This window comes from Podarcis bocagei, assembly GCF_964188305.1.
Source record: "Podarcis bocagei genome assembly, chromosome: 12".
Taxonomy (NCBI): Eukaryota; Metazoa; Chordata; class Lepidosauria; order Squamata; family Lacertidae; genus Podarcis; species Podarcis bocagei.
In genome coordinates, this window is record NC_138137.1 from 45,454,450 (window position 1) to 45,477,370 (window position 22,921).

The window sequence follows — 22,921 nt, forward strand, 5'->3', positions numbered from 1 at the left end:
CATACTAAAAGTCTGATTTCTCAGAAGTGCAGAACACACATTATGTTGCACTTGTAAAAGTGCTAGTTCTGCAGATCTACAAGTTTCCAGAGAAATGAGATGTAGGATCATGCGCATCCCACCCCATCTCATTTTTAAATGATCAGGACTCCTGTTGTGTCCTTAGCAAGCTGGTAACTGAGGCAAACATGGATAGAAATAGCTGTGATGGCCTCATCAATAAAGGAAGCGATCCACTGTGCCCCAATAACCAAATAGTTTTTCCTTTTTCAAAACATTGCAAATAAGAAATCACTGTTGGAAGTTTATGCTCTGAGACTCTCAATTCTTGCATAAAGATAAACAGTATAAACAGGCAAAAACATTATTGAAGAGAGAATTATATATTAGCACTGATAACATCATGGGGACAAATCCTGATAAATGCTCAGTAAAAGAGGACATCTGGATTGGTTAATGCTGCTATAGCCTTCCTTCATTGGGAAATGATTCCAACATCCCCCCTCCCTTTATTCATCAATCAGATTAACTTTTACATATATTCCAGTATAATATACCAGGACACTGGCTTGTCATTTAAGCTCTGAAATAATAACAATAATAAAATACGACTCAAAATATGGAAACAGCACGGGGAATTAACAATGTAGCAATATAGTCATGGGTATGAAATTATCAGCACCACAGAAGTGCCAAGGGGTAAAGGACATTGAGTCTTGGTGCATAGTCAAATAAAATGAAATTTTGTGGGAACTTGCCAGTCATGTGTTTGTCTCTTGATAGAAATTATAAACATCCACCATGTTGCTGCATAACCCATTGATTTGGCTGTGGCTCATGAAACTCTCAGCAAATGAGTTAAGTTTTTCAGAGACAGTGGTGTGTAAAATATTTTTAAACCAAACACTGAGGGTCCTTTTCTGCATCATTTCCAGCTCTATACTATCTTTTTTGAAGTATTATAACTAGAACTGTACACAGTATTCCAAGTGTGGTCACACTATTTATTTGTATAAAATCCATTCACAAAAGAGATAGTGCTTATTATGATTTATTATTATTATTATTATGGTGACATCTTGTGAAAAAATCATGAGGATCTGCTTTTGACCCAGGTCTTTTACCCAGACCTGACATTTGGCGGTTCACTTCAGTAGGGAAAAATCCGACCCCTGGTAGTTATAGCAATCCCTGTCATGTCTACTCAGGAGTAAGTCCTGCTTAACTCAACAGGGCTTACTCCCAGGTAAGTGGGATCAGCATTGCAGTCTTACCTTACAATGTCAACCCTACTTACATGGGAGTAAGTGCCACTGAGCTCAATAGGATTTTCTTCTGAGTAGACATGGTTAAATATATCTACATATTTTTGAACAATTGAGAAGTTGAGGCAGGGAAGATGAAAAGCAAGACAGCTGACCCCATAACTGGTGACAGGTACATGAGAACCTATTGTTGGTTTGCTAGAAATCTCTAATTTACCACTCTGAGGTCCACAGCAACCTCATTTGAACAAATGGAGCACTGTAGGAGGAAAGTCATTTGGTGACTGAGATACAGCTGGTGTACAGACCTTTGGCTTGGCAGGTGCTACTACAACTCCCATCATCCCATCCCATTATTTATCTCTGAATTCTGCATTGCAGGGAGCTGGACTAGAAAACCTCTGGGATCCTTCCAAGTATACAGTTCTATGAAATGCAATAAATAAGTAGATCCCTGGAGTTATTACATTTTTACCCCACCCATCCTCCATGAAGCTCAATATGGGATGTCTGGTTCTCTTCACAACAACCTTGCGAGGAATGCTTTCTTCTCAGTGGAGATTTTTCTGTCAGTCTCTTTAATGGATTTGAAGTTGCTTTCATGTACGTAATTCTTTTTTGGTATGGGGTGTAATCATTTTATATATATATATATAAATGGTTTTATGTATATTTTTACGCTTTTAGGTGCTTTCATGGGAAGCACTTCCTAAACGAAACCACCATGAAACTGAAGAAACGAAATTCACAAGGTTTAGGGCAGATACAGTAAGCAGAGCTGGGGTGGCAAATGCAAAAACTAGATTTCTTTTTTAAAGAAACCACCACCATCCATTACAGCTCCTTTTTTCCTAAAGCAGTTAAGGGGCTGCTGTGTAGCAAATGATCTCCCGACAGAAGCCAGCATTAGTTAAGCAGCGCTGCAACAAATATTCATTTACAGTGCAGCCCCACTAAGCGCAAGTCCCCACGCATTCAGCGAGGCTTACATTCTCCAAGCTTTCGCTTGCTGGCAAATCGAAAAAAAAACCCTTTTGAATTCGGTGCGACTTCCCTCCGAGTAAGCACGCATTAAAGTTGAAACCATTCATTTTTTTCGGGCTAGGGGACTCGATTTCTCCTGCAAACTGCACCGCTGAACGCCAGGAGCAGAATTCTTTTGCATTGTGGGGAATGCACGGGAGACAATGCACGTAAGAAAAGGTTACCCACGTGTAATGACAACCCCTCCCTCCCAGTTTCCCCTGGTAAAAAGCTTGTTGCAACGTCTCAGGCGATTCAGCTTCCCTCTGCTATTCCTGCGCGGCTCAGCAGCGCCCCCGGACGCCACGCTCAGCATTGCAACCTCCCCTCCTCCCCTCTCTTTCTCTAGCAACCGCAAACAACAAGCAAAACGTTCCCCTTCTCGCTCCGAGTCGCTTCTCTAAAACAGGCTCCCCGGCATTATATACCCTTCTAAAAATAGCCTGCCGCGCGGCCGGCCAATCAGGGCGGCTCGAATTTCGAATCGGCCCAATCGGACGCGGCGTCACGGAGAGGTTCGGTCACGCCAGGAGGAGCCGGGATGCGTCGCGGGCGCCCATTGGGCTGCTCTGACATCATTGGAACGCGGTGTAACGAGTTTTGTTGTTCGAGATTGGGCAGCGCTCGGAGCCGGCGTAATGGGATCACGAGGTGGCGGAGGGAGGGGGGGTGGAGGAGAAGGAGTAAAGGGGGCGGGGCGAGAGTAGCTGGGAGCGCGAGGGAGGGGGGAGCCGAAAAGAGGGAGGGAGTAGAAGGAGGAGGGGAGTAGAAAGAGGAGGAGGTTGTGGCCAAGGAGAGCTTTGAATAGGGAAGTTTTGCTGGGGGTTACATTCGCAGTCATCTCAGTGTTTGCAAATATTGAGTAGGCTCCTGAGCAAGTATCTTCTGGAGAGAACCCCAGGAGTGGAAAGCAAGATTTACCAGCAGCAGCTACATTTTGGAGACTGCAAGATATATATATAAATAGATCTATGTATATATATATCCATACCTTGATATTGCTGTGCAATTAAACTTTGCATGAAACTTTTGCTTTATTATTATTATATTTAAAAAAAATACCCTTTGCATCTGAACTGCCGAAGAGGAATTTAATATATAATTATTTTTATTTTCGAAAGAGGAAAAAAACAAACCTGTCTTCTTCTTTGTGGCCGTCTTTCCCTCTGGAGGAGGAGGAGGAGGAAGTGGGACTTTGTAAATAGCTGGTCGTATTTCTCTCGCCATCACCTGCCATCACGACTACCGACGACAGCAGCAGCGGTAGCAGCTGAGAAACATCTGTAGCGGTGTTGATACTTGTGCTTTTTCTTCTTCTTCCTTACGACGAGACACATTGCAATCGGACGTTGACCCTGTGGAGGGTTTATTTGTTGCAACTTCTTTTCCCCCCTTCCCCTTGAAAACAAACAAAACAAAAACAAAAACCATGGATGTGCTTCCAATGTGTAGCATCTTTCAGGAACTCCAAATTGTCCACGACACTGGTTACTTCTCCGCTTTACCATCTCTGGAGGAATATTGGCAACAGGTAAACCGAAGGATATCTGCTTGTGCTGGGCAAACGTTGCTTTTAATTCGGAGCAACACTGATAACGAGGTTAGAGGCTTGCCTTTTAGGAAGGCTTCCTGCAGGAATCTTTTTTTAAAAAATTTTAAATAGTAACATTATTGTTTCAAGCAAGTGTGTTTGTTTGGGCTGCTGTGCAACACTGTTTGTTATATCTGCTTTCTGGGTTTTTTTATGCCGTGCATGCTTGTTTTTGCTCGCTACCGGGAGAAGTGCTGTTTATGCCCAGCGCCGCTGTCACAGCTTCTGGACAGTGGCTGGTGTATTTCTGAATGCCTGTCCTGCCTGTGTGTGTGTGTGTGTGTGTGTGTGTGTGCCATCAAAACAACAACCGCTGGAGCGAAATGTTGCCACAAAAAAATAAATAGCATAAATCCGCAAGTCCTGCGTTTTGCATTTTGCTTGATCTAGTTCCTGGCAAAGTTGTCTCTCCTCTCTCTCCCCCCTCCCCCGCCTTGAAGCAGATCCAAACACTACAACTGGGTCTTGTCATTCGAACTGTCTTTCATTTCCACCGGGTTTTGTTGGTTTTTTTTGTTTTTTTTACACGCCCCACTTTTTTTGGGGGGGGGGGAGAGAAATGGTTGGAAATTGGGTTTTTTCAAAAAAATAATCTCCCCCCCCCAGTATTATTTTCCTTAGCAGAATTGCCAACCTTCTAACTCCCTGCTGCATGTTAACCATTAATTATTAGTATTATTATTTTTCCCTCTGTCTTACCCGCCACCCCCCCTCCTGAGTTGTCAGTCATATGACAATGATACTGTTTTGTTTCTCCTCCCCCCCTTTTTAATTGCTGTGAGTCTTCCTAGCGGAGGGAAAGAGGGAGGCTTGTTGCCTTTAATGGACATGGGTTTTTTTTCCTTTTCTTGGGGGGGGGGGCGCTTGTTTGTTAGTACAAGTAATTGGTTTGCTTGGAAACAAGATTGTTTTTGCATTGTCTTGGATTTCCCCCCCTTGGAGGGGGGGTGTAAGTGAAGAGAGAGTGTTTACTTACTTGCCTCTTCCCCTAGCTGTGATATTTGCTCCTTCTCTCTCTCTCTCTCTCTCTCTCTCTCTCTCTCTCTCTCTCTCTCTAAGCCCAGCTGAGCACCCAGATCAAATCAGTCTGCAGGTTTTGTTTGTAAAGCCTGAGAACCTATCAAGAAGGTTGAAACCTTGTGCATGTTTTGAAATTCCCCATTTCCAATTCCCTCTCCATCCCCCCTTCTTTCTTTTTTCTTTCCAAGGCAGCACCAATAGTATGTAATTGAAATTGATCTAAATAGTTTTTCCTTCAGGCATTTCGGGGGATTTTAACCCAGAGCTAGATATGGATCCCACTGTAGTATTTTGAATAATTTCAAAACCTCCTTCGGAGCTTCAGGCCAGTCCTTCAGGCTGATTTGCATAATGGGGGAATTTTAAATCCACCCTGAATAAGAAATTTGAACCTGCCCCTTTCTGTCAATTCCCTTCCTGTTTCCTTATAGAAATGATGTGTCTTGTTTTATTTTTGAAGTGCACTGCAAATCAGTTCCCTAATTATAGGGAAACCGATAAATATTGATTAAGCTTGCAGTCTCTTCCACTTTTTGGCCCAACCTTCAGTTAACAAGAGGGGAGAAATGGTCAGTCAAAACCTAGGCATGCTTACTCTGAAAAAAGTCCCATAGGTCAGTAGTGGTCCTTACTCCCAGGTAAGTGTGCTTAGGAGTAGAGCCTAAACAGATGGGGGAGAAGTGTAAAAATCGGCAACATACTGTGACAGAAACTCCCATTAAGTTGACACATAAGAGAGTGAAGTGTGTGACATTTGCTTTTGGAGTCAGCTTTGCTTATGGGGATGGGGAGGGGGGGTTCCTGCTTAAAATAAGGTAACTATGGAGTCTGATATATTTGCCCATAAACACACACACACACACAACCCCCTTATATATTTAGTTCCATCAACATGCTGATCTTTAATTATGGGGATGATAGTGAAGGGAAAATGAAGTGTGCACTGATAGACACCCCCCCCCAAAAAAAAAAGAGATAAATGCTTGCATTTCTTCCAAAATTCTCTTTAGTTTGTTAGGAATTTGGAAACACATTTGTGTCACTCGGAGGGTTGCTTGTCTCCTATTGCAGCAGGGAGGATAGCTTACTTTATTTCATTTTATTTTACATGGCCCGTTGCATGTCTATCTGAACCGTGTACTTTCTTGGCAGAAGTTCAGGATTTTAAAAGGAAGTCTCTTTTGGCATTGAGTGAAAGAAATAGGGAGATGACTCATACGGTTGTGCTCTTGGCCAGTAGATAAAATTCTTCAATGTGGGGCTCCCAGCAGGACCTCAAAAAGTTGCATTTCTCTCTTGACTGCTTTCCCTGCAATTCTATTTTCTCAAACTTTCTTCTTCTTCTCAGCATCGCATTAGCATTCTGAAAGGTTTTGTTCACCGAAATTCCTTAGGCCGCTATCATTTCTACCAGAATTGTTCCAAGTTACACAAAACTCATGCCAGTGTGCTTGGAAGAACTGGCATTCTTTGAATGTCTCCCTTAGGCTGAGTTTTCAGCTGTAGGAAATAGGCTGGCTTGGTGGGTTCCCCCTGAATATGGATCATGACTTTGCCGCAACCACACATGTTTCTTGAGTTCAGAGCGCTGGTGCTGTCAGCTCGGTGGAAGTCAAGCTTGGCAACTTTCTGCGGAGATCACACAATTCACTTGGAAGCCCTTTTGGTTAATAAAATACTGGAAATTGTAGAAAGGCCTGATTAAAACTGGGGGGTTGGGGTGAGAACAGAGTCACTTTAGAGCCAACCCATTGAACATCTCCTTTCTAGGAGATGATTTTTCAGCTCACACAATAAGAGTAATGGCTGGAAAATGTAGGTGGGTTTGAACTCTTTCTATGTGTATTTGAACTCCAGCCCAGTTCTTGGGAACTGCATTGTTTACTGTAACAGTCATTAAATGAGGGTTGAGTGGCCTATTACTTTAAGGGAGCCTAGCAACCAGAAATAAACACCCCATCTTTTGCACACACATGCTTTGGTTGATGTTTCTGGAGAATGGCTTCTATAGCTTTGCACTTTTCTTTTTTTTAAGAAAAAGAGATTTAATTTTAATTTATTGTGTATTTTTTTGTAGACATGCTTAGAGCTGGAACGATACCTTCAGAGCGAGCCTTGCTACGTATCTGCCTCTGAGATAAAATTTGACAGTCAAGAGGATCTGTGGACCAAAATTATTTTGGCGCGTGAGAAAAAGGAGGAATCTGAACAGAAGGCCACGTGTGTTCCAAAGGAGGAAAGCATAAAGACTCAGAGTTTAGAGACTAACAGCTTGAATTCTGACATCAGCAGTGAATCTTCTGACAGCTCTGAGGAACTTTCGCCTACAACAAAATTTACATCTGATCCCATTAGTGATGTCTTGGGCTTGACCAGTACAGGAAACTTGAGTTCATCTGTCACATCGACTCCTCCTTCCTCCCCTGAGTTGGGGAAGGAAGCTTCTTCCCAACCGTGGAATTCTGCGCCTGGTGAATTGCATTCACCGGGCAAAATTCGTACTGGTAGTGGTGGAAAGACTGCAGAAAAGGGTGCCCCAGTGAACGGCGATGCCTCTCCGGATGGGAGGCGGCGGATCCACAGGTGTCAGTTCAATGGGTGCAGAAAGGTTTACACCAAAAGTTCACATCTGAAAGCACATCAACGTACCCATACAGGTGAGATCTTCTCCACTGGGCAATCCAAACATCTGGTCTTGGGCGATCCAAATAGTGGTCACTTTGTGTTTTCCACGGAAGAAAACAAAACTGGGGCATGCTAGGGTGACCTCAGCTGCTTGTTCATGTGTGGGTTCAAGCATACCTTGTCTCATCCCACTTGGCTGTGATCTGAAGCCACAAGATATGGAGTCCTTGGTGCAGCTAAAAAGGTCTGTGACCAGTCAGCAGTGAGCTAGGAGGCCTTCTGGGAACACTGTTTCCAGTTCCATCATGGAAGAAAGGCAGGATATAAATGTAGTAAGGGGGACCCCATTTGCTTCCTGTTCCTATAGGACTGGCAGGTAGCTTTCTCTTACTAGGATGTGTGTCAAACCTTCCGTGGCTTGGGCCCTAAGATTTGACAGGCTAATGGTGTTCACCATCACATATGATTTCTATAGGACTTCTGCTTAATACTTCAGCTGGTGGCTGGTTCTCAATGACAGCATCATCCTCTTTCTCTTCCGCTTCCCTTGATGTTCATGGCCAGCAGAACTATGCACCAGGATGCCATTATTAGGACTGGCAGACATGGAGAGCATATGGTTCCTCCAGATGTTTGCTGGACTCCCATGTCCTATCAGCCCCAGCCAGCATGACCCATGACCAGAGATGATGGGAGTTGTAGTTCATCAATATCTGGAAGGCCATAGGTTCCCCATCTCTGATCTACAGTTCAGTAGAAGTGTTGTCCCTTATTCCAGGCAACCCATCTGGATTTAGCTTCATGTCTGACTTTGGTTGCTGGTAACTGTAAGGAAAACCCTTGATGCTAATAGTGTCATAATGTTACGCAATTTCTGGAGCAAGAGCTTGGGGCCATGAGATGATGCAATAACAGCTGAGGTTTCCAAAATGCAAGGCATCACTTCCTCATTTTTGTTCTGCATTAGCCAGTTGCAAACTTCTATGTGCAAAGCTTGGATGAGGCTAGTTAACTTTTCTCTCTCTTGCACATGTTTGGTTCCTGTTTTGTAATTAGCTGGTGCTTGAGAAGATGCACAATTGTTAAATTGTTTTTTCAAGGAGGTGGAGGGAATCCCTCAAAAATAACAACAACAAAAACCAACAACAACAGAGAACTAGCTTTGAAACTCAGCAACAGCAAAAGGAAATGGAAACATTTCTCAGAAATTGGAGATTTTGTCCTGATTCTGAAGGACAGATTCCTCATTGATTCATTTAATAGCAGAAGAGTAACTAGTTCCCTTAATTGCTGGACTTGCCTCAAGCTAGCTGTGTGTGCATTGACAGAAGTAAAATGATCTTTTGAGAGAGTTGTTTATGATCATAAAGACAATGGCAGACTTTATGAGCGTTTCATTATCATGTGATTTTGCTAACACTAAGCAAACAGGATTTTACTAGTATGAAACCTAGATTTAAACAAAACAAACCCAGTTCCCTAGCTTAACTTGAAAGGATTTGAAGCGGGCAGGCACTCCAGGGTTTCTATAAATTTTTTATAGTGAAAGTAGTTGCTTTTTGACATTAATATTCTAGAGTGCTTGATGACTGTGGTTAGATGTGCAGAGCCGCTGGCTGGCATACCAATCTCCAGCTCAAGGTGCAGAGCGAGATTCTGCACCTTGAGACAAACAGCTTAGAGGTCTCCTCTTCAAAGATGTTCTTTTCACCGTTTGAAGAGGGGAATACAAAAAAGATGGCTCTGTTCTATGCTTCCGCAGCCTGGTGAGTGAGGGAGAGCTTACCTCTCATATGCCAGTTATTCTGCGGAAATCAAACAAATAGTGTTAAGCCATAGAATCTTATAACCAGAATCTCTGGACCAGAATGCATTTTTATGATCTGCTGATGAAGGTGGTTTTGCTCTCCACTCTAGCCTTTCCCAACCTGCTGCTCTCCATGTGTTTTGGACAAAAGTCTCATCATCCCTGATGGTCGACCATGCTCGCTGGGGCCTGGCAGTCCAAAACACCTGAATGACAAAGGATTGGGAAATTCTGTGTTGTTGTTTTTTCTCTGCTCCCCGCACCCTACCCTAGCCCACTTTGACCCATGTAGTCATGGGGAAGGTGGTTGGCTGTGTGGGCAAAGCAATTAGATCTTCACAATTCGGGGACAGACATTTTCACACTCGCTAGATTTCTAGAGCGATAGAAAGACATGGATTGGAACCTTGGGAGAGTCTAAGACAGGCATCCCCAAACTCGGCCCTCCAGATGTTTTGGGACTACAACTCCCATCATCCCTAGCTAAGAGGACCAGTGGTCAGGGATGATGGGAATGATAGTCCTAAAACATCTGGAGGGCCGAGTTTGGGGATGCCTGGTCTAAGACTTGCTTTCCCATATTGTCAGGATTGAGGCTGGCATCCAAACATTCTGGCTTAATAACGGTTAATAATAATTCTCCCCTTTGAATGGCCGCAAATTTGTAGGTTAGGTTTCTCATTACCATCCAATATTGATAGGCCTAACCTATGTATCTAATAGGTGAACCCAATATATATTGGGTTGTATGTGCTTAAGTTATACTTGGAGAAGACCTATTAAATTCACGGGTGCAAATGAGGCCTAACTAACTCGACTCCATTGTTTTCAGTGGGTTTAGTCTATGAGTAAAATTTGGAGTGCGCAACCCATCATTTGCTGCTAGGAAGTCCACAAAAGCTACTAGCGCAGGAGACCTCCAAGCATGGTCTATATCAGTTGTTTTGAGCCTAAAAGATATAGAGAACCAACTTCTATTAAACTTCTATAACATTCTGGGCATTTGGAGGCAGTTCTTATTCGCCCTAGGTGACCAGGTTAGTGGTGATTTTTACAAGCCTGTATTCTAAACACTCAGAGAATTCCTAGGATGCAGCTGCACAAGGCTTACATTACTGGCATGTTTTCCAGTCAAGGCTTGATGTTTTGCTGTTGCAGCAAAGCTGTCAGCTCAGAAACATCTAAATTCTCCATCAGCGTTCTCGGAAGTACTTAGTGTGCTGTTGTGAATTAAATTGAGTGGCCTTATTTCCTATGTTAAAAACAAATGAATCAATATTCATCTTTGCTTGGAGAGAGAAACGGACGGTTAATAATCTTTGGTATGTTTTATTTGCAGGAGAAAAGCCTTACAGATGCTCATGGGAAGGGTGTGAGTGGCGTTTTGCGAGGAGTGATGAGTTAACCAGACACTTCAGAAAGCACACGGGTGCCAAGCCTTTTAAATGTAGTCACTGTGACAGGTACGTGAATGGTCACTCTCTTTTAATAACCCCTGCACCTCCCTCTTCCCCAGTGTTTCCATGGGAAGCAATGACTTAAGCCCTCCGCATTGATGAAGCCACCAAGGCGCAGGCAGTTCCATCAAGTATCAGCTCTGTCCCATTGCACCGGAGCTTTTCAAAGGAAGCATCCAGCTTCAGTGATCAGCAACAGTGTAGCTTTTTTAGTTCTAACAGTGCAAAAAGAGAGAGAAATAAGTCTCTGATCAGGTGAATCAATTCTGTCACCACTTAAAGGAAAAACGTTTCCAGTTACATATTTCAGAACAGCCTACTTGAAATTCCAGTGGAAATACTCCCAGAATTAAGTGGATTGAAGTTAATGCATTTTAGATAGTGTCTGCATGGATACAGGTTAAATAATAGAGTGACTTCTGATGCTGAGATCAGGAGGAAAGTGGAAGAAGCTGACAGGAGGAGGAGCAGTCTGTAGGGTCTCTTTCAATGAACGTCTTGGAAGGGTTCGGTTGCTATGGTGTAGCTATGGTCCCATTATAAAGAGGTGGCCCCCGTGGTGGTCTCTCTCCCAACTCCTAGTATTCTGCGAGTCACCTTCCCTTTCCTCCAAAACTTCCAAGACAGTTTATGTCTTCTAAGAAATAGCTCTTCTGCTTAAATTAAAAAAATTCCTTCCAGTAGCACCTTAAAGACCAACTAAGTTAGTTCTTGGTATGAGCTTTCGTGTGCATGCACACTTCTTCAGATACATGCACACGAAAGCTCATACACGAAAGCTCATGCACACGAAAGCTCATACCAAGAACTAACTTAGTTGGTCTTTAAGGTGCTACTGGAAGGAATTTTTTTATTTTTTTATTTTGACTATGGCAGACCAACACGGCTACCTATCTGTAACTCTTCTGCTCTTCTGCTTAGCCATCTTCGTTTGGGTCTCTTTTGCACCAGCCTTCTGTCACAATGAGTTATTGGAAGAGGACTGTAAAGAGTTATTGTAGCAGGTGCTGTGAACTTAGGCTAAGATTCTTGCAGGATGCTCCCTTGGATCGATATAGATGAGCCTAGTCTATCTCATGGGGTTGCTGTGACCCTTGCATGCCATTCCGAGCTCCTTTCAGGATATGAATGTCAGCCCGATTGGTGAATCACCGGGAACGTGACTGTGGTGCCACTCTGCACACTTTGCTTTGACACAGCATTTTGCATTCTGGCTGAGTGACGGAGTGACCACTCTGTTCCTCTGTTTGCCTACTTGACAACCTATCTCTCTGCCCCAAGGTCGCATGAACCAGTCCCAAGTCACACAGATTGCAGTGGAGTTAATTCTGCACGTTGCTTTTGTTTTAAGTATGCTCCGTAAAGGTGCTCTGTAGTATTTGCCTCCATTGCAACTGATGATAGTAAGGCTGGGGTACAATAGGATTCCAAAGGGCTATGCACTTGGGTCTCCCAAATCAAATTTTGTGTCTCTTGGATGGACCTATAGGGCCTCATAACAGCAGTCCACAATGTGGTGCCGTCTGGATGTTATTGGAATATTAACTCGGATCAGTCCAGCATGGCCAGTGGAATGGGACAAGCAGAGTCATAGTCTTGCAACATCTGGAATAAGCCATGCTAACTCCTCCTGGTCTACCCCGATTCACTCACCTATAGGAAGATGGTCCTCAAAATTCTCCCCTCTTCTCCGTTGACAGGTGTTTCTCCAGGTCCGACCACCTGGCCCTGCACATGAAGAGGCATCTCTGAGTGGGTGAAGAGGTCGAATCCTGTGGGCTAAGAGGCTTCGAGGTCAACCAGCCTTGAAAGAAGGGATGCGTGTTCCAGCCAAAGCATGCCATTTTGCACCCTAACCCAGTTGCCTCCAGGGCCTCTCTTCCTTGGAAGGTCTTCAGAGGGCTAAACAAGTCATGTAAGGAAACGGCATAGCGACCGCACGGTTGTGGGTCTCGTACGCTGGCACCCAACCTTCTACGCCTTCTGCCGTGAGCACGTGCACTGAGAATGTTAATGATTGGACGACTGTATGTTATTGAGGATCGTACTGGGCGACTGTATGCTGAGGCACATGAATACTTTCTGTTTGTTTGTTTCATTTTCCTTCCGTTTCGTTCCTCGTGGTTGTTTTATAACCGTAAGCGAGAGAGAGAGAGGAAAGGTCAGCTGAATGGGGGAGGGCGGGGGGAATCATTTGCGTATGTGAGGAGTATGCCGCAAGAAAGGAGCGATCAATCATTTCCAAGGGGCGGGGCGAAAGGGGTGTCTGCACCTTTAAAAATAAAAAAGAAAGAAAAAGAAAGAGGGAGGGGAAGATGGAGGGGAGGGGGTGGCGAGTCAGGACACCAGAATGGAGGGAGGGGCCCCTATCCTGTGTGAGAGGAGCTTTTGGTGTCTGGTCCAGCTCTTAAATGTGCAATGTGTCAAGTAGCTTGTTTTACTTGCTACAGAGCTCATTTGTAATCCATTGTATAAGCTGTGTATTTACAATATAACACAACCTATAACTTTTTCATTATAATACAAAGATTATTGCATGGTTCTGGGGAACTATATGCTTTTCCATTCTTTAATCAGGACTTGCAGGTATTTCTTTTGTTTTCTCTCCCCCTCTCTCAATTCCAGTTAAAAAGCTGCTACAATGCAATTGGTTTAATGTTACATAACATACAGATCCTGGATTTTTATTTTTTTATTTTTTTGTCCTGTTGGGTGGATAAAACCACTGTAGGTTAGAAACTGTAATATTTTTTAAGAAAAGAAAAGAAAATTCTCATGCAGCTATGTTGGGGTTTTGTTTTTTGTTCCTTTTTTCTTTTATTTATGCCTTGAGGTCTCTTAATTTCTGGTTTTCTAGCTGTTAATGCACTGTTGACCTTAATAATGGTGCCTTATGCAAAAGTGATCTCTTCTCGCAAGAGGTCTTATACAGGGGTATGGGTGATTTGTGCTTCATTAAGGCTCTCTTGTCACCTGACATTTGTACTGTATCAAATGTAAATTATGAAGAGGTGGAGGAAAGCATAGGCTGATCTTTAGGATCTTCAGGGTTTTTTTCCATGTAGAAAAGCATCTTGGACATGTCAATACAATATTATACTTTTCCTTTTAAAAATCCCATGGAATAATATGACCGGTTCTGCTACCTTGAAAATCCCTCTTTATACATCCTTGCACAACCAATAATATGTGTACAGAACATGCACCCTGAACCTCCCTTTCCCATGTACCTCAAAATGTTACAATTCCTCCCTTTTTAAAAGTGTAGGAGCATTACAAAAATAATCATTTGCTTAAAATGGCACAAATTCCATGTCTTTATATCAAGCTTTCTCTTGGTTAATACTAAAATAAAACTCTCTCTTTTTTAAAATGGAAAAAGCAAAACAAAACAAAAAAAAGTTACCAAGCAGGCAGAAAGTTTCTTGGGTGTATATATTTGTTTGTATAGTATTTGTAAGCACTGTGTGTTTGTGTGTGTGCGTGTATGAATAATATATATTTTTCAAGGAAAGAATTGAGTTCTTTCCTGTGAAATATGGCAGCCCATAAGAAGTCCTCTGCTTTTCCTTAAGTTTTGTAAAGGAAGCAAACAAGTGGTGGTCACTAAACACATAAAAACATTTTTTTTAAAAAATATTATTATTGGCTTGCAGACTACTTTAAAAAGGATTTGGGCAGCAGCCTGGGGGTGGAAGAGAGGCTCCGATGGGCGCAAGTGATTCTTGCGAAGAGAAAGCTAGGCTGCATTCGCTTCTGTGTCAGGGGGCGCACTTGCGAGCTCAAAAATCCCCGACCGTCAAACGAATGGAGCAGAGCGGAACCTTTTCCTGAGACTTCTGCGGGATTGGGCATCTTTCAATGCAACTTGGCAGCTTTCTGAATCAGGTTCTCTCTCTCCAGACCAATGAGCCTGCCATTTCTCTTTTACCTTGGCAAAGTCCCAACTGGACCTTCCAACCAACTTTCTGCTGGTGTCTGGCTGGCTCTCCATCTGTCCCGAAGGGCACTGATTTGGTACATCACCTTGAGTGCCTAGCTCACTTAGTGACATGTTTCCACATCATCTGGAAGCACTACGTCAGAGGTAGGGAACCTTTGGTCTCTCTGATGTTGTTGAACCACAACTCTCACAATCCCTGACTGTTGACCATTCTGGCAGGGGCTGATGAGAGTTGTGGTTGCATCTGGAGGGCAACGGGGTCTTCACCTCCTGTGCCACATTTAGCAGTTGATAATTCTAGCAGGTGACTGCAACAACAACAAAAACCCTCCAACCCAAATCCACCACTTTGGCTTCTGTCTAGAAGCTTATTGAGAAGATCTAGGAATGAGCTCCTCGATGATTGCTTGGTTACTTTGGGTATTTACATTTCAGCTGAAGGCGCAAGATGGTTTTCATGAGAGAGCTTAGATGCAGCCGTCCCCCAGAAGTTAAGTCAGTGAGTTTCAGAACTGCCTTCCCCAGCAATGCTGTACTTACCCACAAACCACAGTGATAGCCTATTTCTTGCTGTTTCGGACATCTTTTCCAGGAGCTGGTGGTGAAGGTTAAATACTTCTCTAGAACACATTAGACACTAATTTATCCAATTCTAAGGAACACACAGGCCTGCCCCTTTTGTATTGTGTTCGATTTTTATATACTTGAGTGTGCACTTTTAAAAAAACAAAAAGTAAATATGCCCTAGGAAAAAGGTTTATATTGTCTACAATCTGTAGGGCTCTCATGTTCCATGTGGAGCTTCATGCATGTAGGATCTGTCTTGCTCTTTTTTCTTTTTTCCCCGTTGAGGGACTTCCTTGCAGCTATAGTGAGAGAAACATTTCATACATGGAGCATTCTCCATAGTAAAAATGGGAGGTGTATATATGTATGTTTATCAGGATCATCACAAGTGGAACAAGGCGATTAAAAAGGGTTTTTCTATTTGTTTGGGGGTATTTCAGGGGCGGGTTTTTTGTTTACCTATTTTGCAATGCTTTCTGCTGAAGCATAATAACTCTATTAATGCTCAAGTAGGAAAACATGGAAATTTAATAAATCCCCTTGCATTAGCTTTTCTTGATTGCGAAGCATCAAAACGGTTTTGGAATGGGGGGCTGTGTGCCATACGTCAAATTATGCCTGTCAGTTTTGTAAGTTTAAACAAGTACATTTTGTTCAGGTGATAACTGAGCCTCAATAAAGCGGAGAGAAAAAAAATTGCTTGAAATTTCAGAAGAGAATTTCTATTCGTAAAATTTCTTTCTTTCTTTCTTTTTTCCTTTTTTTGTTCGTTTGTTTTTTGGAAGCACCCTGTTATCTAAAGAATCTCTTTGTAAGATTTTTGTAAAAAAAAAAATTGTTTTACAAGATTTTATTTGAAATTGTTTTTTGCAAGATTGTTATATTTCTGTATGAATGTATTTTTTATTGGAATAACATAAAAAAAATTCTTATCAGCATTTTTGGGTCTCTTTCTTTGGTTTTGCTTCAGTGGAATTAAAAGTAACAGAATTTCCATTATCTGGAGTTGCCCCTAATTCACTGTGAACACTGCAATTGCTTGGCTCCGGATGGGATGGCAATGGTTCTTAAAAGTGCTTTAGCTAGGCTTGCCTAGTCAAGGCAAGGAGCTAAGCTTTGCCAAATGAGAATTTGTCTAACCCACTTATACTTCCTTTGATGCAACATACATAAATCTGCTCCATGTGCCCCAATTGTGGCCACTCAACAAAAAACGTGAAGTGCATTGAACATGCAGACTCTGCATCTGTATATAGGCGATGAAAGTGATGCAGGAGATAAGCATGTTTCTTTTCTTGCAATTAAAGGCCCCTCTATTATGAGTCCCGTTTCGTAACTTTAGACAGCTGAAGGTCCAGTTCCTATAGGCCCGGTGTGGGAAACAGCTTTCTCAGAATTGAGATTTTACTTTTGTACGTATGGTAGGCTAGCTTCTACACCACCCCCACCCCCACTACCCAGGGAAGAAAGAGTCACTATTGGAAATCCTAGACCTTGAATCTCATGATAACTGATTTCTGCGTTGCAAGATGGCCATTGTGGCCCCTTCCAGCCCTCTAATTGGTCCTTTTCCAGTAAATTTGGAGGGTGGAACACGAGTTGAGGATGTACTCTTTTCCTTACTGGAAAGAGACAGTGTAGTAGTACTAGTAGTAGTAGTAATAATAATAATAATAATAATAATAATAATAATAATAAATAATAATAAATTTTATTACTTATACCCCACCCATCTGGCTGGGTTTCCCCAGCCACCCTAGGTGGCTTCCAGTACATATAAACATGAAAAATTTCCAATCCAGTGCTTTCCCATGGCTCCCAGAATCCCTGCAAGCTGCTACAGTTGAGGCCCTACTGTGGTAGTTTCCAGGTTCTGTCTTCAATATGTCCCACCTCATAATTTAAGGAAAGTAGAAGTGCACAGTTCCAGGGAGGACCGCACATCATAAACAAATGAAACCAATGGACCTATAAGTCTCAATGCTTTAGAATGAAAGCAAATTAAAATTGGGTTTCATATGTATTCAGGGCATCCCAAGGCCACATCTACACGAGACATTTCATAGAATCATAGAATCATAGAATCATAGAGTTGGAAGAGACCACAAGGGCCATCGAGTCCAACCCCCTGCCAAGCAGGAAACACCATCAGAGCACTCCTGACATATGGTTGTCAAGCCTCTGCTTAAAGACCTCCAAAGTAGGAGACTCCACCACACTCCTTGGCAGCAAATTCCACTGTCAAACAGCTCTTACTGTCAGGAAGTTCTTCCTAATGTTTAGGTGGAATCTTCTTTCTTGTAGTTTGGATCCATTGCTCCGTGTCCGCTTCTCTGGAGCAGCAGAAAACAACCTTTCTCCCTCCTCTATGTGGCATCCTTTTATGTATTTGAACATGGCTATCATATCACCCCTTAACCTCCTCTTCTCCAGGCTAAACATGCCCAGCTCCCTTAGCCGTTCCTCATAAGGCATCGTTTCCAGGCCTTTGACCATTTTGGTTGCCCTCCTCTGGACACGTTCCAGTTTGTCAGTGTCCTTCTTGAATTGTGGTGCCCAGAACTGGACACAGTACTCCAGGTGAGTACTGAAGCACTCTTATACCTTCAGCACTTCAGTAGTCATGGCTTCCCCCTGCAAAGGATCCTGGGAAGTGAAGTTTGTTATAAGTGTTGATAATTGTTGGAAGCCCCCTGTTCTCCTCAAAGAATAATTCCATTTCCCAGAGTTCTATGGGAAGAGGGATTGATTGCTAAAACATTTGTAGCTCTGTGAGGGGAATAGTGCTCCCCTAACAATTCTCAGCACCCTCAAAAGGTTCCCAGGATTCCTTGGGGAAAGCTACGGCAGTTAAAGTGGCATAAAAGTGCTTTAAATGAATAGTGTGGATGTGGCCTAAAACTCTCACATGAGGAATCAGCGAGGATGGATATGCTAAGCATGCCTGAAACAAACACAAGTCTCAAGACTCAGGAAACAAACACCAGTTGCCACCATCCTCCATGATTTGGAGGAATAACACCTGCAGTGCAGAAGCCTTTTCTGCTCACATAGACTCTCCACCCACTCTCTTAGAGACCTGATTTCAGGGTTCCAAAAAAGTTCCTCACTTCCAGAGTTAGCCTTCTATAACTCATGGAAGTCAACAAGGATGATGATGGGGACACAGCAAACGCTCGCTTCTTTGAACGCCATGAAAGAGTCGAATAGGGCCAAACAGGGCTTAGATGTGCTCCAAATGAATGACTTTTAATCGGACCCCTTCCATATTCCACATGTGTGGGAGGAGGCAAGAATTTGTCCATTGCTACTTGGAACAGAGGTAAATATCTCCAGTGCACCACCCTTTGTTGCAATGTTGCATTTATGGAAACAGGATCTTTTTCATACTTCACACACACACATAAGACTGAGCCTACGGTTTGAAGACGTTTGCCAATTTTCTTTGGGCGTGCTGCATTTTTGAGCTTCCTATGAGTAATGGTGGAATTGCTTCAACCACACATCCTAAATAAAGGCTTGCAAAAAAGCCCATTTGAGCTATTCTCAGTTCTTCCACCCTCCCTCGCCTTGCATGGCTGGAGGATAACGTTCCGCTCAGAGCAAAGCATGGCGCAAGACGTTTGCTGCAAAGCAACCATGCAACAATAATGATCTGTCAAGGCTGCCGTGCATTTCAACATGCCCCTTGTTCTGCTCCCTTGCTTCACTCCTTGTTTGGAAATACTGTGGATTTAAGGGGGGGGGGGGACAGATGCAAAGACCACAGAAGAAGAGCATTCTGGACAACTCTGCATTTGCAATCTCTGGAGAGACTTTGCATGCCTGGCTTATGGCAGGTGGGAGGTAGCGGAGCCCAAGAGACTATGCAATATTTGTGCTAATATTTAATTTGTTCCCTCCCCCGTCCATTAAAGGCTCAGAACCTTTTAGCAATTTGCAATCAAGGCACAGACCAAATCTACTTTTTTTTTCCTGCTGTGAGAGCTTCAATGTGCAAGTGAAGCTCTGCACCAGACTTGTAAATAGCCACTCACCATGTTACCTATGGTGAGTAAATAATTCCTGTAAGTGACCAGGAAGGGGAACTTTTGCAGAGACAGACAGAATCAGTTCTCTTTTTGTTTGATGCCATCCATGTGCCACAAAGACTAGCATCAGAATGTTACATGCAGGCATTCGCAAAACAGTAATTTTTGTGGACATGTTGCAAGACTGTGTTAAACATATATGTCGGGAATGGAAAGAACCACTTGCTTATGCAGAGAAGTGGCTCGGCTATGAATCAAGAATCCCCAGTTTGAATCTTGCATTTGACAAGAACTCATTGAGCAAAACACTCCTTAATATTCCATGTGCAACATGGAATTCATATAGAATTGTTGTTCTTGTTAGGGATTACAGCAAGGTAATGCATTCAGTGTTTTCTTTGAATGATCAGTGGTATTATACAAATAATGAGTACCTTTATTACCCATTATATGTATGAAAAACAGTTTGCATTGCTTTTATATGTTTTTATCTAAGAGCTCTTTAGCTAAGGAATGGCCCTAAGTGAGAAATCCTTATGAAGGTTGGTCATCGAGACTCAGAACATGGAGGGAACTGCAAAAAGGCCATTCCCAGTTACCGTATTTTTTGCACCATAACACTCACTTTTTTCCTCCTAGAAAGTAAGGGGAAATGTCTGTGCGTGTTATGGAGCGAATGCCTACGGATGACGGGGGGATCTGCTGCAGTCGTGAGCAGAGGATCCATGGTTCCCCTTCCTTCCCTCCTCCGTGGCGCTTGCTTTGAAACAGCAAAGCGGGAGAAGAGCCACTGACTGGGGAGGAGAGAGGGACAGAGAGCCTGCTTGCTTTAAAGGAGCAAAGCGGGAGAGGAGAGGAGCCTTCTCCCCTTATACCCCTCTTCTTCATTGTTAGCAGCATCCTTCTCCACCCACCCCACGCATGCTTCTTCTCCCCTTAAATCCCTCTTCTGCATTATTAGCAGCATTGTTCTCTACCCACCCTTGAGTGCTTTTCCTGTCCTCCCCACTTAAAACGTGGTTACAAAGCACAGATCCACATGGATCCTCAGGATTTTTGCACTGGGTCACCCCAAATTCACCATCAGATCACATAGCATGTCCATGGCTACATCTTGCACCAAAAAAATTACGCACCCACTGTTGCCTGGGGCCGCAGTGGTGCAAAAACGTGGTTACAAAGCATGGATCCACATGGATCCTCAGGATTTTTGCATTGGGCTACTCCAAACTCACTGTCAGATCACATGTCTGTGGAAGGAAGAGGACTTGTCAAAAGTATGAAGGGCCATACCTATTCAGGTATCAACCCAGCACCTTCCATTGTGCTTCAAATGCACAAGAAAGATAGTGCAGCTGTTAAAAGTCTGCTAGAACACACTTCCAGTGCCCATCGCTATCAGGATAAGGGCTCCCAAACCATGTTCTGAACCCATCTCCCAGCAGTCTTCAAGGGAAGCTCCTAAGAGATTGCAATGTGTAGTCAAGTCTCAAGACTCAGGAATTTGAAAGCACGGGTGATTATTGGTGGGTGGGGTTGCCAACTATAGAAATCAAAAGTCCTAATCCCTGGGTGAGCTCAAAGGGCAGAGTTATTTGGTCAGAGGGTGGAGTCCAAAGTGGCTCGAGGAGAACAGCCAAGGAGAGAAATCCAGATTTTTTTTTAATAGGTTGGAGGCAGAGTCCTGTAAATGTTTAGCGGATCTGAGGGAAGGGCCCCAAGCAAAAGGTAACTGTGTTCATCTAAAAACGGCTGAGGAGGCATGGAAAGAAAAGCAGCCTTGCCAATTGTCGTTGTGGAGAACGGTCCAGTTTTTATTTTCCAGGTTGTATGGCAACCTCCTTGCTAGATCTGGTCAAACTCTGCCTTCTTATCCAATGGAGCTCTGTAGAAGGTGCTCCAAGGAATCCCACCATTGATGCCTTCTGTTCACTCACAAGTGCGGCTCGCAGCTCAAAATGCTTTTTGACCGTATTGCAAAACTCCAGGGCAAATCCTTTACAGTCCACCACCTTGTTAAAACAGTTACTATTGTTTACCCTCCTTGAAGCTCCCCCCCCCATCCCCAGTTTCAAATCCTGGTTTCATGAGAATCATTTTATTAGGCACACACTATACTTAACTTGCATTGTGCTTGTCAAAGCTTGTTGGAAGCCGAGCACGTTTGATATCCTATGTGATTTATGCTTCTGCTGCCTTATCTTTCCTTTTCTCTTGCCTGCTGACAATAGCAAATCATCATCATCATCATCATCATCATCATCATCATCATCATCAACCTAGCAGTTTGAAACCATGCCAGTGCAAGTAGATAAATAGGTACCACTGCAGAGGGGAAGTAAACGGTGTTTCCGTGCTCTCTGGCACTCGTCATGGTCCTCCGTGCACCAGGAGCAGTTCAGTCCTGCTGGCTACCTGACCTGGAAAACATTCTGTGGACAAACACCAGCTCCCTCAGCTTGAAAGCAAGATGAGTGCTGCAACCCCTTGGTTGCCTTTGACTGGACCTAACCGTCCAGGGGTTTTTTACCTTTACATTATTATTATTATTATTATTATTATTATTATTATTATTATTATTATTAATGTCATAGTGCTGTTGACCACCTAGGACATTTCCACAAAAACAAAAATACTTTCCAGAGTTTAGTTCAGAGATTGCCAATGGTTTGAGCTCTCAAAACATAGTTTTCTTACTTGACACATGGAAAACGACTTCACATAGCAGCTCTACAAAGGCATTTATGGATAATCTTGTATGCTGAGGAAGGCAGCTGAAGTAGCCATTTTGGGATTGCGGTCGTGATAACAAGCAGATGGGTGATTGTTTTCATTTCATGTTAAAGTCGGTATTTATAGGAGTGAAGACGAGAAGTGATGCATTTTGTTAATGGGTGAGAAAGGGATAACCTCCCACATAGTGTTAAAATAGGCAGAAAAAGATGTGATGGTTTGTCCAAAAGAGGCTTTTATCCTTTTTGGCTATCCTCCGTTTTCTGTCAAATTATTTTGATGTGTCATGCTAAGGTTCTTACCTTTCTGATTTCATTTTGCATAATTTCAGAGGGATTGTTTTAGGCATATTTTTCAGTTTTTTTGCTAGCTCCCTCCAGTGCTATTTTCCTAGAAAAAGAGGTGCCAGAACTGAGTTCCAGTGAGTTCTGGCTGAAAAAAACCCCCAAACCCTGGCTCTCTCAAAGTTACTGGTGGAAAGTCAGGGTATAAATGTCTTTTAAAAATGGAACAATGCCTCTCTTAGATGGTTCATTTGGTGCCATTTCTTTTAAGTAATTTTAGTGAGACTTCTTTTACCAACTACTCCCAAGGGAAGGACTAGGTTTGCACCCACTTCATACACTTAGAGCACATTTAAAGCATTTGGCTTCCCCCAAAGAATCATGGGACCTGTGATTTATTCCTCCAAGAGGATGGGCCTTACTTCAGTGGTAGCGCGTCTGTTTTGCATACAAAAGGTCTCAGATTCAATCTCAGATATGTTCGGGTGAGACTTTTGTCTACAACACTGGAGAGCTACTGCCAATCATTGTCAACAATACTGGGCTGGATGGACCAATAGTCTGACTCAGTGTGA

At 43.1% G+C, this 22,921-nt stretch overlaps 1 protein-coding gene across 1 annotated transcript; it reads left to right on the forward strand.

The window, feature by feature from the left end:
* The first annotated feature begins 3,080 nt into the window (after positions 1-3,080).
* On the forward strand, positions 3,081-16,236 carry KLF6 (KLF transcription factor 6). The gene is made up of 4 exons (XM_081163914.1): positions 3,081-3,819; positions 6,977-7,556; positions 10,671-10,794; positions 12,489-16,236. The coding sequence occupies exons 1-4, from the start codon at positions 3,718-3,720 to the stop codon at positions 12,538-12,540; spliced, it is 858 nt and encodes a 285-aa protein (XP_081020040.1). The 5' UTR covers positions 3,081-3,717; the 3' UTR covers positions 12,541-16,236.
* The last annotated feature ends 6,685 nt before the right edge of the window (positions 16,237-22,921 follow it).